Source organism: Etheostoma spectabile, chromosome 17 (assembly GCF_008692095.1).
Source record: "Etheostoma spectabile isolate EspeVRDwgs_2016 chromosome 17, UIUC_Espe_1.0, whole genome shotgun sequence".
NCBI classification, from domain to species: Eukaryota; Metazoa; Chordata; class Actinopteri; order Perciformes; family Percidae; genus Etheostoma; species Etheostoma spectabile.
The window spans coordinates 2,658,971-2,675,964 of record NC_045749.1 but is presented as its reverse complement, the minus strand read 5'-3'; the positions used below and the strand labels follow the sequence as shown (position 1 = coordinate 2,675,964).

The 16,994-nt window shown below is 40.8% G+C and overlaps 2 protein-coding genes across 2 annotated transcripts in view; both read left to right on the top strand.

Moving 5' to 3' along the window:
• The window catches only part of mcm8 (minichromosome maintenance 8 homologous recombination repair factor), a 14,889-nt gene extending 10,056 nt beyond the window's left edge, over positions 1 to 4,833 (top strand). The window contains 9 exon segments of the mRNA XM_032540825.1: positions 1 to 26; positions 208 to 268; positions 394 to 474; positions 1,346 to 1,541; positions 1,663 to 1,876; positions 1,990 to 2,199; positions 2,479 to 2,555; positions 3,011 to 3,200; positions 3,713 to 4,833. The exon segment at positions 1 to 26 is cut by the window's left edge and continues 7 nt beyond it. Coding sequence (XP_032396716.1) covers positions 1 to 26; positions 208 to 268; positions 394 to 474; positions 1,346 to 1,541; positions 1,663 to 1,876; positions 1,990 to 2,199; positions 2,479 to 2,555; positions 3,011 to 3,200; positions 3,713 to 3,805 — 1,148 coding nt within the window. The 3' untranslated portion in view covers positions 3,806 to 4,833.
• Positions 4,834 to 5,392: 559 nt separating this feature from the next.
• On the top strand, positions 5,393 to 10,363 carry crls1 (cardiolipin synthase 1). The gene is made up of 7 exons (XM_032540837.1): positions 5,393 to 6,128; positions 6,895 to 7,032; positions 7,993 to 8,122; positions 8,296 to 8,381; positions 8,557 to 8,625; positions 9,179 to 9,270; positions 10,249 to 10,363. Exons 1-7 carry the CDS (start codon positions 5,694 to 5,696, stop codon positions 10,340 to 10,342), a joined length of 1,044 nt encoding a protein of 347 aa, XP_032396728.1. The 5' UTR covers positions 5,393 to 5,693; the 3' UTR covers positions 10,343 to 10,363.
• Positions 10,364 to 16,994: the final 6,631 nt, after the last annotated feature.

Sequence of the window (16,994 nt, the reverse complement as noted above, 5' to 3'; positions counted from 1 at the left end):
GACTGGGGAAGAGTCAGATGTTGCAGGTAACGCAGAAAACTTACTTTAACAGAGCAGTAATGTAGTGAAAACAGTAAGGAATGTAATTTTGTTACTCTTTACTAGAGGTTGTAATTTACCTTGACTTTCTGAATCTGTAATATACAAACCTGTTTCAATGTGTATACGTAAACTTCATATATGTTAATGTGTGTTGTGTGTGTGTAGGCGGTGTGTAATGTGGCTCCCAGAGGAATCTATGTATGTGGCAACAGCACAAGCACCACAGGTAAATTGTCTTAAAAGTACTACTCTCCTTAAGCTAAGGTGGTGATTACTCTCTGGTCAGTTTTCCAGATGTGTTGCAACATAATTAAGTTGGGAATTATAAAAAATATTTTTTTTAAATTTTAGGACTAACCGTGAGTTTATCTCGAGACGCTGGAACGGGGGATTTTGCTCTAGAGGCCGGCGCCTTGGTGCTGGCTGACCAAGGTAGGAAAGAAGTTGGACACATTGCTTTAAAAAAAAGTGTTTTTGTTTATAAGTGTTTATTTATACCTCTGTTGTGTATAGATAATGTAAATTGATTTATTAGACAGTCCTTTAGTTTCATTCAGTGCAGCACTGCCTCTTTGTTCCCCAGGTTTAAAGGTGCCCTGCCACACGTACAGTATTTCATTACTTTGTGGTAATGTCTGACGTTCTACCATGGACGCTAACATTTTTTGTGGAAAAAAAGCCATGGTTACCTTGTTTCAAGCCATTCTAGTGTGGATTATAAAGCCTGCAGGAAGACTCAGCTCGATTTGTGCCAGTTCTCATTAATATTAAACAAGAAAAGCTACTTGACTCTGATTGGCCAATAAGAGCCTGGCTATCAGCATCCTTTGCCCAGCGTAACTGGGGGAGCTCATGAATAGTAATGAGCTCAGGCAACATGACATCAGACTGACCAGCTGTTCTAATTGGTCTGATTTCTCCTCTTATTTCTTTTCAGTGTCTAGAGCTCACAGAGAAGATAGCGGTTCATCTTCACTTTCACGACATAAATAGACCTAACATTTTTAAAAATTACAGTAAAAATGGTTTTGTGTGGCAGGGCACCTTTTTAAAAAGGCTCAAGGTGTCAGACGAACTTTTCACCTCGCAAAGAATTTAAAAAAACAACAACTGGGTAATCAACAGATTGTAGATCCACACATTGTTATCTTTTCTACTTGTTGCAAAACTGCATAGAAAACATGTTAGCTTTTTTCGTCCATCTGTCACTTTTACTTGTTTCTTTTCTTTTTTCTCTACCTTGTTGTCTTCTTCTACTGGCCTCACTCTCTTTTTGTTCTCTTTCTCTGTGTGTTCCCTTTAGGCCTGTGTTGCATTGATGAGTTTGATAAGTTGGGCAACCAGCAGCAGGCTCTGCTAGAAGCCATGGAGCAGCAGTCTGTGAGTCTGGCTAAGGCTGGAATAGTTTCCTCTCTGCCGGCCAGGACGTCCGTCGTAGCTGCTGCGAACCCCATTGGAGGACATTACAACAGAGGCAAGACTGTTTCTGAAAATCTGAAGTAAGTCAGCTCACAGTACACTGATTGTGGTTTTTAGTGACTGCTGTCGAATGTTACTGTGTATCTGTGTAAATATACAAGTGGTTTAGTTATATTTACGGCTCGGCATTCTTGTCTTTAGAATGGGTTCGGCACTTCTCTCTCGATTCGACGTGGTCTTCCTCCTGCTGGACATCCCAGATGAGTCACATGACCGCCACCTGTCAGAACACGTCATGGCAAACAGGGCAGGAAAAGGCACAACCAGCAGCGCCATAGTTACCAGGGCTAACAGTGATTTAGAGACCTCCATCCTGCTCGAACACTCAGACATGCCACTCTCTGAACGTTTGCAGGTAAATACAATGGACCATACTGAAGGAGTACAGTGAAATCCAAGATTCAAGATTAACTGTATTGTTCCACTGTCACAAATCTTTTGCATTCATGCCATTGTTTCTGTGTCAAGATCCCTGCAGGTGAAACTGTAGACCCCATTCCAGTATGCTTGTTAAGGAAGTATATCAGCTACGCTCGCCAGTATGTCCATCCCTCGCTCTCTCCTGAAGCAGCAAAGATACTTCAGGACTTCTACCTATCACTGAGATCTCAATCACACTCAGCTGATTCCACACCCATCACAACACGACAACTCGAGTCTTTAATTAGACTAACTGAGGTAGGTTTCTGAATATTTGATGTATTCAGTGTATTCACCCAAAAGCAGCATGTAATGGATTAACATACTAGGCAAGGCAGCTTTATTTGTAGAGCACATTTCAGTAACAGGGCAATTCAAAGTGCTTTACACAAAATCTGTTAAAAAACAGCTAGATTAACATACTAGATAACATCTTTTGGTTATAGTTTCATACTCAACACTTTTGTGTCTAACTAAAGGCAGCATTTTCCCAGTTGTGCCCCAGTATTTAAAGTGGTTAACTGTGTTTTTGTGCAGGCAAGAGCCAGACTGGAGCTCAGAGAGACGGCTACCTGCAGTGATGCTGAAGATGTGGTGGAAATCATGAAACACAGGTGACCCTACAGGGGGATTTGTGTGTATTAGGGCTGAAACCATCAAAAAGACAAATTGTCATCACAATTTTATAAAACCCAAGGTGGTGTTGTTGAATTGCTTGAATTGTCTGACCAACTCTCCAAAACATAAACACCCAAAAACAAAACATTTAGTTTATTAAGACAAAGAACAGCAGAAAATCCTCTCAATTCAGAAGCTCAAACCAAAGAATATGAAGCATTCTGTATTTGTCACTTACCTTAAATTTATAGATTTAAGGAGAGGATCTTGGATTTTACAGTTCTCCACACGTTGCTCTCACCTGTGTTCTTGATATTTTGTTGCTGCACAATATATAGAATTTGTTTTTAAAACTAGTGCACATAGCAGAATAGCCATTACAGAACTTATAACTATGATAATGTCAAGTAACCAAGTTATTTTCACCAAATTGTGTATTTTTGTTTTGCAGTCTGGCTGATACATACTCAGATGGGCTGGGCAATCTGGACTTTGAGCGCTCGCAGCTTGGAACAGGAATGAGTCAGCGTAGCGTTGCAAAAAGACTGGTCAACGCACTGCACATGCATGCTCAGAGGACCAATCAGAAGCAGTTTGACCTACAGATGCTTCGTTCTATCGCCAACAAACTGAACATAAAGGTGAAACTGAAATACACATGCACTAGATAAACAGTACCATATGAAAGGCACAAACACCCCCATGTTATTCTGACTAATCTAATCCGTGACTGGGACTGTCATCCAAATTCTGCAAATGACGTAGAGCTCCTTTAGAACGTACTGAAAATTGAGTTATCAACTTGCTTAAGAACAACATCAAAATTGAAACGCTGAAATAGAAATACTGGTGAAGTTAAGACCATTATGCAAGGTTGCATCTGGATGCCTACTGCTCATAAATACAGTCGGAATCACTGAACAAACACCTAAGAAAATATGAAAAAGAGGGGGAATTAGATAAAGACATGGGTGGATATAGACAAGGTGAATCGTCTGTTGCTTAAAGAATCTCTTCCTAGCAAAAAAGCATTCTCAGTAATTCAGGCCATGAGTGAGTGTTGAATACATCCAGTAAATCCTGTTCCTAACAGAAAACACTATCAGTCTGTGCATGCTGGATTTATTTTCAATCTTTGGTTAATTCCTTTCAGGTGGTGGATTTTGAAGGTCTGGTGAGTTCCCTCAATGAACAGGGTTTCCTTCTGAAGAAAGGAGCTAAGCTGTACCAGCTGCAGACGGTCTGATCACTGACAACTGCAACAGACCAAGATCTGGGGACCTGCTTCATACGGTGGACCTCGTTAAAAGGTCAGTGTTCGGGATAGCTGAACTGGGTCTTTTCATGGAAGAGGAAAGGAACTTGATGGGGAGCTCATTATCCAGACCACTTTCACCAAACCTCCACCCTACGGACTGCTGTGTAACCTTTTGAAGAGATTGTAACAACCACAGAAACCGACAAACACATAAAAGATCATCTAATTTACTAAAGCCTTACAGAGGACATTTCTCCACAACCTCACGGCAACCACAGTTTTCCCCACGACCACCAACTTCCTGCTAAAAAGAGGAACTGACTCCTCAGTTATAGTTGAAATTCTTTTTTTTAAAGTCTTTGTCAAAGTCTTGGTCTTTGGCACACTAAATGTCTCTGAGAGAAATGCTGATGTATTGTACTTGTATTCGATAAATACCTAATAGGTGACTATACTACCTCACTGTTGAGTTTCTTATTCATTTATTTTAAAATTATATTTTCGAAGTCACGGTTACTTCTATGTCACTAAAATAAAAATAATCTTATGATGTTTAGTAGCTCGGTAAAGATGGTTGTTGAATTGACCTCAAGAATCCAGTAATGCTCAGGCTAGGGCTTCACAATATATTGCGTTTTTTATGGTTATCGCGATATCAACCTTTGAAAGGCTGCGACCTATCGTAAAGGAAACTGAGATTTTGTTGTGTTAGTCGAAAGAAAATATGAGTAGAAAACTGCACTTTAAAGTGGTACTGTCATCCTTTTTTTTAGTAGTGCCTTTGGTATTCAATTAAATGTTGAATTTGTTCAATAAAAGAAAGTTGGTAATGATTTCCTTGCAAGAAGCAATTTGTCGTATTTTAGCAGAATACTGAAAACAGCAGAAATGCAGAACTGAGTTCACTTTAGTATCGGTTTATATATCGTAAGTAATATTGTTATTGCGATATTCAACAATGCTATTGCATATCACATATTTTTCTCGTGCTGACCTAGGTCGGGCTATATATGTATAAAATGTATATATTAATTATATATACACATATATATATTAATATACTTTATATGTGTGTGTGTGTGTGTGTGTGTATACTTATACAATATATATATATATGTATATATAAACAAACAATATACAGGCAAACATTTTTATATATTGCATAAATATATTGCAACAATAAAATAATTGCTTCTCATTTTGTCTCAAGCGTTGTGTATCATCTACCATTTCTGGTTTATTTTTCAAATGGTTTGCAGTTTATTAGTTGACATTAAACATGTAGTTATCAACTTATTTAATTCCCTGTAAATCTCAGCATATTTTTTTTCTTCAACAAAACAGAAAAGAATTTGACATGAAAACATGCTTTCAACTCTGAAATTAAAGAGTACAATAAAATCAGAAAAGCTCTGAAACTTGGTTGTGGTGTCGTTTTTACAAATACTTTCCTCTGAGGACTTTGTTTCGCTGATATTAACTTTGTGGTCTTGTCTTAATCACAACATCATTTTCTTTCTAAATAAAAGCCTTGTCAACGAAAGCGTCATTGACGATTTTGCGACTCCCTTTGCGGTGTCAGTTTACGGCAACATGGCAGCCTGCTGGCCTGAAGTCATGGCCGGCTGGAGCGTCGGGTAGCACGGACGCTAGATCGCATCCATAGAACGTATGATCGAACACCCAGTACCTATGTCCAATACACGCGGTGACGTCATCACGAGCACACTGCGCAGGCGTGGACACGTGTATCGGGTGTGATCTAGCATTTACCCTAAAGCTGAGATTCTCTCGGCTCTGAGCGTCTTAAATTTAAACATGAAAACGGGTACGAATCGCACGATAGCAGCAGGTCGGTAACGGAAGGCTCGTGGAGATGATGTTGTTGTGTTTTCGGAGACTTTCCGCGCCGTTGTGTCGCGACGCAGCAAATGTTCGCTGTCTGTTGTCCGCGCAGTGTGCGGGTGTGTGTCGGCTCGAGCCCGCGTCATGGCGGCACAGACACGCACCTGTCACCGACTGCGCGAGGTTGAAACAGTCTCCGGTTAGCGGCTCGTGGGTCTTCAGAGTGAATGGGACGGACGGCCGCGTTGCGTGTTGGAGCGGGATCCTCCAGCAGGTGAAAGCGACACCCTGGCGAACGCAAGGAACCGTACACCGGGGAGGTCACGAGAGGTCGGAGACCAGCTTCAAGTCTCTGCTGTCTCCTAAAGCTCGTGGGCTTTGCAGCGGAAAGACCAAGGAGTCACCAGCGGACCGGAATGAAGCCAGTCCGGTACCGGGAGAGGGCCTCTTCAAGTTCAAAGAGCTGGTGAGTAGCTTCCAGAGACCGAGAGAACTGAGAGAACAGAGGCCATGACACACTGGTGCAACATCTCCAACATCCAGGTGAACACGTTGAAGGATCTCAGCTCTCTCAGGAAATAGAGGCTGCTCTTCCCCTTCTCGTAAACGGCTGTGCTGTTGATCCTCCAGTTCAGCCTGTTGATGTTGACACCCAGGTGTCTTTACTCCTCAACCATGTCCACATCCTCTCCCAGGATGCAAAGGGGCTGCGGCGCTGTTCGCTTCCTCCTAAACTCAAGTTGTACAGACGTGTACTGTAAATACAGGTAGACAGGTGGGATGGGCGGACATAGCGTTCAATATTAGCCTATTGCAAGTAAAGATAAGTTGCATCGCAGAAATGTGAAAGAGAGAGAAATTTAGAAACTGTTGCTGTTAGTTTGTCCACCAGAGGGCACCAGCAAGTTTATATTTATTTGTGTGTGTGTGTGTGTGTGTGTGTGTGTGTGTGTGTGTGTCAGCAGATTTTTGTAACTCAGGAATATCAGTATTGGTATCGGTCTCCAAAATTCTAGCAACAACAAAACAGTCAATCGTTGTTGTTTTGGAATAATTATTATTATAACATTTCTTTCTTCCTATCTTTTTCACAGTGGGGTTTTAACCCGGAAAGATTGTGGATTCTTTGTGAATCTTCATGATTAGAATTGTTGCTGGACTAGGTTCAGGCTGACTTCTTAACCCAGTGTTGATCTCTAATGTAACGCTGGATGTTACCACTCTGTCTGCAGTATGAGAACCCGTGGACCATCCCCAACTTCTTGTGCGTGTGTCGGATTCTGCTGGCTCCGTACTTGGGTCATCTGATCATCCAGCAGCACTTTCACCTCAGCCTCGCTCTCTTCACGCTGGCTGGAGCAACTGACCTGGTAACGCAGATACACACACACTTTCACTAAAAAAAAAACACTGTTTTTGGACTTCAGACATTTGACACATGGAGACTATGGAATGCTTAAAAAAACATATTGCTTTCCCATTAGCAGTAATTAGTATTATTGTCAAGTAAATGTTATATAACATTAGAATTCAATCAAGACGCATACCTACATCTGAACAGTTTTCAGTAGGACTCATTTTGCTCTGATATTTGTCTCGTTTTTTAAAAAATTCAATCTGAATTGACGTGGAATCGTAAAACTGGGCGACATTTTGTGACAGGATTTAGTTTCTGTCTTGCTAGTTGTGAACCCTTGACTCATTCAACTAGACACAAGACAAGACTTCTGCTCTTTAATGTTAAATTAACATGTTCGTTAATCACCAGGACGACACAGACATGGTCAGCAGATCAGAAGGGGATGGTGGCCTTTACTGCAAGCCATTATTATTATTATTATTATTATTATTATTATGATTGTTGTCAGATTGGTTATTAATGGCATTCACCTTATTAAATAAATCTTTCTTTTGGCTCCTTTAGACCTTCATTCCCATTCTCATATCTCACTTATTATTTGTTATTTATTCATCATTCTCATTTCGGTACTGTTCATAATGTTCATACTGTTTATATTGTAATATAATAACATAATACTATTTATCCCAGTATCCTTTGCACTATGCTCCACATTTAAATAATTTGTATTGAACTCTTCATTGCACTCATGCCTCTATATTGTTTCTGTTTACAGTATGTATATATTGTGTGTATATTAGTGTGTATATATTGTTTGGTTGTTTTGTAAGTGTAAGCACATTGAGAGCAACGATGCTCCAAAGAAAAAATCCTCGTATGTGTCCTCATACCCGGCAAATAAATCTGATTCTGATTCTGAAAAGGCATCTATTACAATGTCTCTTCTCGTTCTACCTCTTCCTCTACTCAGCTGGATGGTTACATCGCCAGAACGTGGCCGAGTCAAAAGTCAGCGTTGGGCAGCGCTCTCGACCCATTGGCTGATAAGATTCTCATCAGTATTTTGTATCTCAGTCTCACCTATGCTGAACTTATACCAGGTATTGCACTGTTTGCATTTCTTGTTTTAGCTACCTCTTTATATACTCTTATTTTCAGTATTTGAGAAAAGGATCAGTGACAGTTGAATTACAACGCTGCATTTCTTTGTGTTGTTTTTCCATCTTACTGTGTTTTGTGTGATTTTTGTATTGTGTTGTTTCTCCTGTTATAGCTCTGCTGACAGCGCTAGTGATTTCCAGAGACATTGGTTTGATAGCTGCTGTCTTCTGGGTTAGATACAAGACTGTACCTCCACCGGTGAGACACGTCCCCTTTCACTCTAAACAAGCGCACCTTGACAGATTCACAATACAGCATTGGGTGCAAGATCTGCTTGAAGTAGAAAGTTAATGTGCTGTGGATTACAATGGGCGCTTTAGTCAAGGAACAAACCTGAATGTACTTTGTGATCTCTTCCTTTTTTTTCCTCCAGGTGACCCTTAGCAAGTTTTTTAACCCCTGCTACACCACAGCACAGCTCAAGCCCACGCTCTTCAGCAAGGTGACACCCAGAAACAACCACCCACTCTTACTGTACACCAGACTTGGAACGTTTTGTACATTGCTGCACTAAAGTGGAGATTTAGCAACAATGGGGGCTTAAATACCAGGATATAATGAGAATGTGTGGTTATTATATTATTATGGCTGTTTATGACGTGTGCATGACAGTCACCAGATGCAGAAACTGAAATCCTGGTAGAGTGCAGATCATTCATCCGTCATTTTTAATTTGAATCCACAGTACATGGATGCAGAAATCTGTTGTACACACTCAAACACATTAAAATTCACTGTCAAGATGTTCCTTTAAGGCTCCACTACAAATCATTTATTTTGATACCTAGAAAATAAAAGTATCCGGCAGGAGTATTATTACCTGCCAAAAAGTCTTGTTTTGTTCTTGGAACCAGCCACATGTGCAACAGGGTTTCTCAAAAATAATGAGCCAAACTTCATTTGTCGGAGAAGCCTGAAGTCTTCGACATGTTTTGGGGCCTTTTTTTATAATGTTATTCTGGATTTGTGTGTGTGTGCATTTTTCTTTTTGTTAGGTGAACACGGCCATCCAGCTCCTTCTGGTTGCATCTTCCCTGGCTGCTCCAGTCTTTCAGTACACAGACCACATCCTGCTGCAGGGCTTATGGTAAACCCCCACGCTGTACAACACATGCATGCACACGCAGGACTCATCCACTTGACTTTAATGTCCGTCTTGTCCTTTACTTTTTAGTGTAGTGATTACAACAACGAATGTTTATTGTCCAAAGGGTTTTTGATGCAGATGGTTTCATCCCTGTTAAGCACACGTTTGTTCAGGTTAAGCGCGCTGACTCATTTCACTCTACAACTCTGAGTGGGTTGGAGTAGGGATCCGACTCGGGACAAACATTTCATAGTGTCACAGTAACCTACATTTTTCTGCAAGTTCAACAGACTTGAATTCATTTACACCACAACAAGCATCTGTTTGTCTTGCTCGGTTGTTGTACACTCAGACTTCATTTTCACCCTGCTTATTTTTAATTTTCCCTGACAGAAACTGTAAAGTCTCCGTAACCAACTTGTAGCATTAACATCCACTTGAATTACACTACGTTTCTACCTACTTGGGAATTGGAGCCTAAGCTATTGAAATTAGTAAAGATATAAAAAGACAATTTTATAAACGTATTTATTACATTTCTATTTATGCGACACAGTTACCAAAAACAATAAATTCATCATTAAATGTACCAATAGATACTAATTTTCTAATTGTGTTCTGCCTAATGGTGGATAAATTCATTGACGTTTAAAAAAATAAGTGATGTTTCAAAACACTATATTTTACTTTTTATATTTATTAGCATGCATTGCCTCTGCCAAAATGTCTTTCTTGAAGCTACCACTGCACACACATAAAAAACAGAATTTATAATTCAATTTTAATTGAAGTTAAGTAATTTAATATATCGTCCCAATTAATCAACTATGACTAGTCACTAAATGGCGATTAATAGTTCCTCCCAAAACACAACAAAGACTTTCTACAATGGGAAAATAGTACTTGTTAAACCAAATCGACCAATCAAATGAAAACTGGTTTGAATAACAATATGTCCTTTGTTATATTATATTGCAGGTATGTTACCGCGGTGACCACAGCGGCGTCGGGCTATAGCTACTGGCACTACGGCCGCAAGACCGTCCAGGTGCTCAACACCAGATCACAGTGACAACCATACCAAGGAATGTCCCGAGAGCAGAGCAGAAGTAGTGAACAGCCCCGTGAGGGACACTGATCAGCCGTGGCAAAAGATCGGACAGATGGATAATCGCCAGGAGCTCTAAAAACCAAGTGGCTGTGACAGTCATTTATGAGTCGCCATGGCAATGACACGCGGAAACCAACGGAGGCCGCAGATGGTTTAACTGCAACACTACAGAAACTCCTAACGGCAACTCTGCCACCGGACCGGCTGAGGACTAGAGACACACACACACACACACACACACACACACACACACACACACACACACATAAACGGCAAACACAATATAGACCATCCGCCCACACACACACACACACACACACACACACACACACACACCCACACACACACACACACACACACACACACACCCACACACACACACATACATACACCACAACACACACATACACACATACACCACACACACAACACACACACACACACACACACACACACACACACACACACACACACACACACACCACACACACACTCACACCACTACATACATACATGTCAAGTACGGTATATGTTAAGTAATCTGGCTAGAATTTCTATTTTTATGCAGTTTTTTCAATCAAGAGGTTACACTGTCGACAATGTCTGAGTAAAACCGAAAATTTGCTTTGGCTTGTCTATGTGTACGTGACTGCAAGGCTGTTTTTTTCTTCAGTAAAAACATGATTTAATCTTTTGAGACATAAATCTGACAGTATATCCATTTTTAAATCAGAGGATTAAAAAAAGCAATGACATGCTACCAGCCCACCGTGTTGTTGGTGGTGCTGATCCATTTGGTGGTCCTAATCTTAAAACCACAGCTGCAAATGATTATCCTTATTCAGTAGAGCAGACACAATTATTCTCTCCATGAATTCAAGTAATAAGAGTTTTTGCTTTGTGTAATTTTGAGAATCCTCTGAAGCATTCTTCTCGTAAGAAATGCCTAAAATCTAAATGTTTCCAGCGGTGGGAGCGTTTGCTGCTTTTCCGTGTTCCTGTAAATATCCAATGTCTTTGTATCTCGGACTGTTGGTCGGATATTTAAATTCTCCTCACCTTGGGGGGGGTCTGGTCTGTAAAACTGATCATTTTTACATTTTTTTTCTGACGTTTTATAGACTAAACAAGAATAAAACCCAGTTAAAATATGTTGACTGTTATGGATTACTCTCAAATTAAATCTGGCACATTTGCATCACATTGATGTTAAATAACATTTGCTGCCTCTAGAGTGTGCGCCCCATGTACGAAGACTGAGTCCTCACTGCAGCGGCCGGGGCTCGAGTCCAGCCCTTTGCTACATGTGAAGCTGCACTCGTATTTGAATCCTCTGCTTATTCCCTTGCTCACTGTTATGATTATTAAAAGAACCACAAATGCCGCAATGCTCCTTTCAAGTTCTTCTAGTCTGAAGATCCATAAACCCAATAAGCCAGAAGGTTATTTGGAGACGCCAGCTACTACTGGAGCTTTTCCTCTGAAATCCTCTGGCGTTTATCTGACTCCGCTGCTGATTTTCCCCTTTAAGCAAATGTTAGCGATGAGGGAAACGTGGCTGCGTAACCTTTTCTACTCTCCCACTTATTTACACTTGGGTAATGCTGCTTCATTACTGTCTGTGTGCCGATGGCTGCCAGGCCTTTTGTGAGATGTTTTTGTGGCCTTGTGTGGGATGTCTGATCGTTCTCTCTACACTGAATAATTTAAAGGTCTCGTTCTAAAATCACGGGGAACAAATTGATACCTGCTCTCATTAAATGAGTGCTTAAAGAAGTTTTGGTGCTTTTTATTGGATCGTTACATAAATCCATATTTGAAAACACAGTTTTGAAGTGTGTAATTTGAGAGTACTCAGTCTTCTCGTAGTGCTAGAGGAAAGCTATTTAATTAGTAGTGCCTCGGAGATGAAAGCTCCAAATAAATCAAACCACTCTTTTGTTCTCAAGCTCTCAGTGGTGAACTTTACTTTACCGAGCCGCGTGTGATCATGATTAACAGATATTGACAGCTTCTATCCATTTTGGTTCAGTGTCTGATTAGTCAAAAAAACTAAAGGAATTCACGTAAAAGAAAACATTTAATTTACTAAGAGTCAGTCTTCATAGGACATTTCACTTAAACAAAAAATATAGCAGCCACCAACTTAAATGCCTGCAGATCTGACCTCTTGATTTCATGGTTTTTCTGCTCTTCTGAACGCTTTGGAAAGCCATCAATCATTCTTTAGATACTCTTAAATCATATTAGGCTATTGTAATTAGGAGTCCATAACACTGCTCTGTGCATATACTAGCTTTTGTCAGGTCATATTTAAAAATAATGTATGCTCTCATCTCAGGAAATGACTCCCACTCGCCTTTTGATATTCAGTGTGAGTAGATTTGGATTTGCTGGTCCAAAACTGTAGCTGTGTATCACTCACAGGTAAAGATCACATGTTGTCCTATCAGATTGTACTAAGTGTGAATTCAGCTTTGGCAGTACAGTGAATTGCAGTTTAATAGTGATTGGCATAATAAGGGGATGGCAATCAAACTCGCAGTTTCTTTGAATCCACTTTAAAATATCAATAATTAAAGTTATTACTTTTTCTAGAAAAAGCCAATCGTGTCATGACTGGTGCAGATTAAGTTTCAGAACTCTGCACTTAAAGGGTAACTACCCCGGGTTTTTTTCTTCAACCTGCACCCTATTTTCCTATGTGTCTACGTCTGACAACATCATGGAAAGGATTTCTAAGGAGGTCGACCCTTCTGTTAAAGAGTAATATCCTTTTTTAAAATATAAAAACCAAAGTGAAATTGCGTCCGCTAAACCGAGCAGATTCCTTGTAAATAAACAGTAACTTTTGCATCGTAAAAGACACTTCATTTAAAGTCGACAGAAGCAAAATTGAACAATAATAAAAGCCGTTTTGGGTCAACCTTCCACCATCCAACCATAACACATAGTTGACCAATTTACATGGGAAAATACACGCAAAAAGTATTGTTATTTTTTTAAATGGAATCTGGTGGGTTTCCGAGCTGTTTCTGGTTAAACAGAAAAGTATTTAGGTTTTTAAAAGGCCCATCTCTAAAGCCTGTCAGTGGCAAAATAAAGAACTTTTAGTGGATCAAATTGACGATGCACATTTGCCCCGTAGGGTTACATTGCAGCCCGGTCTGTGGCCGCGGTTACAGCGTTCATGCTTAATACTGGACCAGTTACAAAGATTATGGTTCCGATCAGTCACTTACACACAAAAACAAAGGTAAATAGGGTTGAAAAACATGGTAGTTAGCCTTTAAACTGAATTTAGTCTCGTTCCCCCACAGTGGCCATTCCCCCTGCTGAGAAGGGCTTAGAGGAGAAATCCTGAATCTCGATCGTCACACAGGTTGAAAACAAGATCTGCAGCAATGTGCAGTGCAACAAAAATATGGTGTTTTTTGAAAATGGAGGAGTCAGACATGAGTAAACATAGAAGCTGCCAAATATCTATTCTGAAGCTGTGGGGGGGGGGCTCTATAGAGAAACCTGCGAGTAAAAAGCGAAGAAATGTCCAAAACTGCATAGCGCCCCTTTAAATAGTAAATCAAACCTTTGTCTGTAAATAAACAGATAAATATACGTGTTCAAGAAAGAAGCAGCAAGCTTTTATAATAATTTGTCTCAAAGAGTTTTCGTCCAAATGCTGTTCAGAGATGAGTTGACCATGAGAGGAAAACAGTTATTTGTAAGTGAAACACAAATGTTCATATTTAAAAGTATTGAGTACATGTCTAAATTAGCAGCTAAAGGCGGTTTCAGAGTAACAGTCGAGGTATTATTCAATATTTCATAACATGCTTTATTGACTTACTGAAATGCTTCAATACTGCAATTAAGTGAGAGACGCTGCAGGCTTTACCACAAAGAGACTGCAGAAACAAATCATGGTGGAATAAAGATTAGATTGGGCCCAAAAAGTCAAGCCAGACCCTCCCCCCCGGCCCAGGCCCATTACCTGGAATTATGACCCTGATTTAAACCTGAAAAGGTTTTAATACGTGGGCTGACGTTCTGAACTACAGAAATCAGTTTAGAAGTATCCTAATGAGTAATGCAACAAGGACGAAGCATGTAAACTCAGTTTATTTTATTCAGAATGGGATTGATCGCAAATGGATCCGACTGAAGAAACGTAAAAAATTAAAAATGAAAAAAAACTAGACCCTAGCTCCCTATCTCAGCCTAATAGTGTGGGTAACAGCTGAAGGCAGCAACATGATCAGAGCCATGGAACCATACAGGAGACTTTGTTGTCTCGATCACCTGATTAATACTGGGCTTGGCCACGGTCTGCACGCCAACGCACTACCCAGACTGGCCAATAACACGCTGGATATGGAGACTTCACATGCTATCTACTGCTAAAGGACTCGTGCTACAGCTCGGGGAGACACATTTAGCACAGTTTACCTCACACTCAAGTCTGTGCTGGACATATAGCCTACCCAGATCTACGGGAGAAACTGTTGAGGCTTAACTTTCTTCCCCCCCAGTTAGGCTAACAAAGTTATGAATAAGGGGCCGTTCCTCGGATAATGGTGGGAAACATCGACCCGGCCCGGGGGTCGAGGTGGGTCAAGTTTGGACATAGAGTTTAGAGAATCTAAACTCTATGGTGGGAAGTTCAAAACAGTTTTGCAGAGACATATATAATCCTACATCATGTTAATAATGTGGTTCAATAGCTTTTTGTCTTGTCCCGTACCTTACAAAGACGACGAGTCTCTCAGTGAATGTTGGTCCTGTGTTGGACTTGCGTAACAAATTTGTGCTTCCATTTTTTCACACTGACCATGCAGGCTAGGTTTTAAAGTAAAACAGTGATACAGATGATTTAGTGATGGAGGCGAGAGCGGCCAAATGTGCCTTCACACTTCACAGCCCAGCTCTCCAGAACCCACAGACAGGCTGAATCACTCTAACAAGGACAAACTCTGGATCTGGGCTCTTGTATCAGCACGGCCCTCCGGCTGCAGTCAGTCCTGCGTCTCGTCTCGTCCAGAGCTAAAGACAGCATAGCGCTGAAAGACAACACAGACTTTTTGGGATCCCACTTATTTTACTGAGCAGGAAATAAGGTTAATTTGACGTGGAAATGCCAAAACCAGCTGAAAAGCTTTATTTTCCTGTTGTATGCGGTTACACATGAAGCTCTTTTATTCTAAAGTTTCCTTTCACTCTCTGCGTTTCCCCGGGTAACTTGTTATGCATTTGTTCACCAATTCTCTTTTTGCTGTCAGAATCTTTGAGAAAACCTCTGCACACTGTTCGTTACTTCATCTTCTTACATTTCAGTCTGTAGACATTTTGTGTGTGTGTGTTTGTGTGTGTGTGAGAGAGAGAGAGAGAGAGAGAGAGAGAGAGAGAGAGAGAGAGAGAGAGAGAGAGAGAGAGAGAGAGAGGTGTCCTGCATATCTGTAATCACTTCATGGCACACAGGAACGCATTTAATAATAGTTATCATTAATTTCTTGTTTTTTGTTGCAGGTCAGAATTTAAAACCCTTTCATATTCACCCAAGAGGTATACAGTCATAAGATCAGATAAAACTTCATTTATCCTGAGGGAAATTGCTTTGCAGCAGTCACGGATACAGTTTTGGTTTTATTTGATCAGCTTCAGAGATATTGAATAACTGAGATTTCTCCCTGCACCCCAGTACAATCAAATGATTTGTGGAGCTCAGTGCATTGACCTGTCACATTTACCCAACTCAGCAGCAGCATGTCTTTGCAGAGACTGTCCTTCCCTTTACTCTGTATATTCCACACGGTTTTAAAGGGACTATTTCCTTAGTAGAAAGTGCTGAACCCTTAAAAATGTTTCCCAGAGATCTCAGGCAAATCAGAGGGGCTTTTTTGGGAGAAGACTGCAATTAAAAGAAGGCTTTGGAAAGGCTCTTATCAGAGCTGGGAGGGAAAGGATGCTGCTGCCACAACATCCGGGTGCACTTGACATGTCTGTGGCTACAACAAGTAAACATGTGGGCATTTTCCAGTCGCTGAGCAGCTATGTGGGTTGGCTGGCTTTTAAATGTGTGTGTGCAGGCAGCTCCGGGGTGTGACTGAACGCATCGTAGGCACAGAGACTCTCTGAGCTGCCAGAGGTTGTGAGCCAAACTTCACTTCAAACTTGACTGGTTATGAAACCCACTGAATCAGAGTTCTTATAGTCCTTACAGCAGGCCTACACACACACACACACACACACACACACACACACAGCAGCACCAATACAAATCCATATGGGATACACACACAAAAACACGCTCACACACATGCACCCTTGCGTCTTTTTCTGGTCCTGAAATAGCTCTCAGCCTCCCACTCTCCCTTATATAATCTCCCAGCGCGGAGATCTGCTGGTGAAGACTGGGGTGTGTGTGTGTGTGTGTGTGTGTGTGTGTGTGTGGTATGTGTGTGTGTGTGTGTGTGTGTGTGTGTGTAAATCTGTGCATTGAGCCATATAATATCATGAATTATACTACAGTACAAATAATCCGACTCTTAAATCTAGTCACCATGGTTGAACCAAGTGTGTGTGTGTGTGTGTGTGTGTGTGTGTGTGTGTGTGTGTG

What these genes read in the sequence shown, in the direction of transcription:
- crls1 (XM_032540837.1), top strand. Translation starts at nt 5,694, where the DNA reads ATGATGTTGTTGTGTTTTCGGAGACTTTCCGCGCCGTTGTGTCGCGAC. An exon ending in TCTTCAAGTTCAAAGAGCTG is followed by an intron (nt 6,129 to 6,894) that starts GTGAGTAGCTTC and finishes CTCTGTCTGCAG; the next exon opens with TATGAGAACCCGTGGACCAT. An exon ending in ACAAGACTGTACCTCCACCG is followed by an intron (nt 8,382 to 8,556) that starts GTGAGACACGTC and finishes TTTTTCCTCCAG; the next exon opens with GTGACCCTTAGCAAGTTTTT.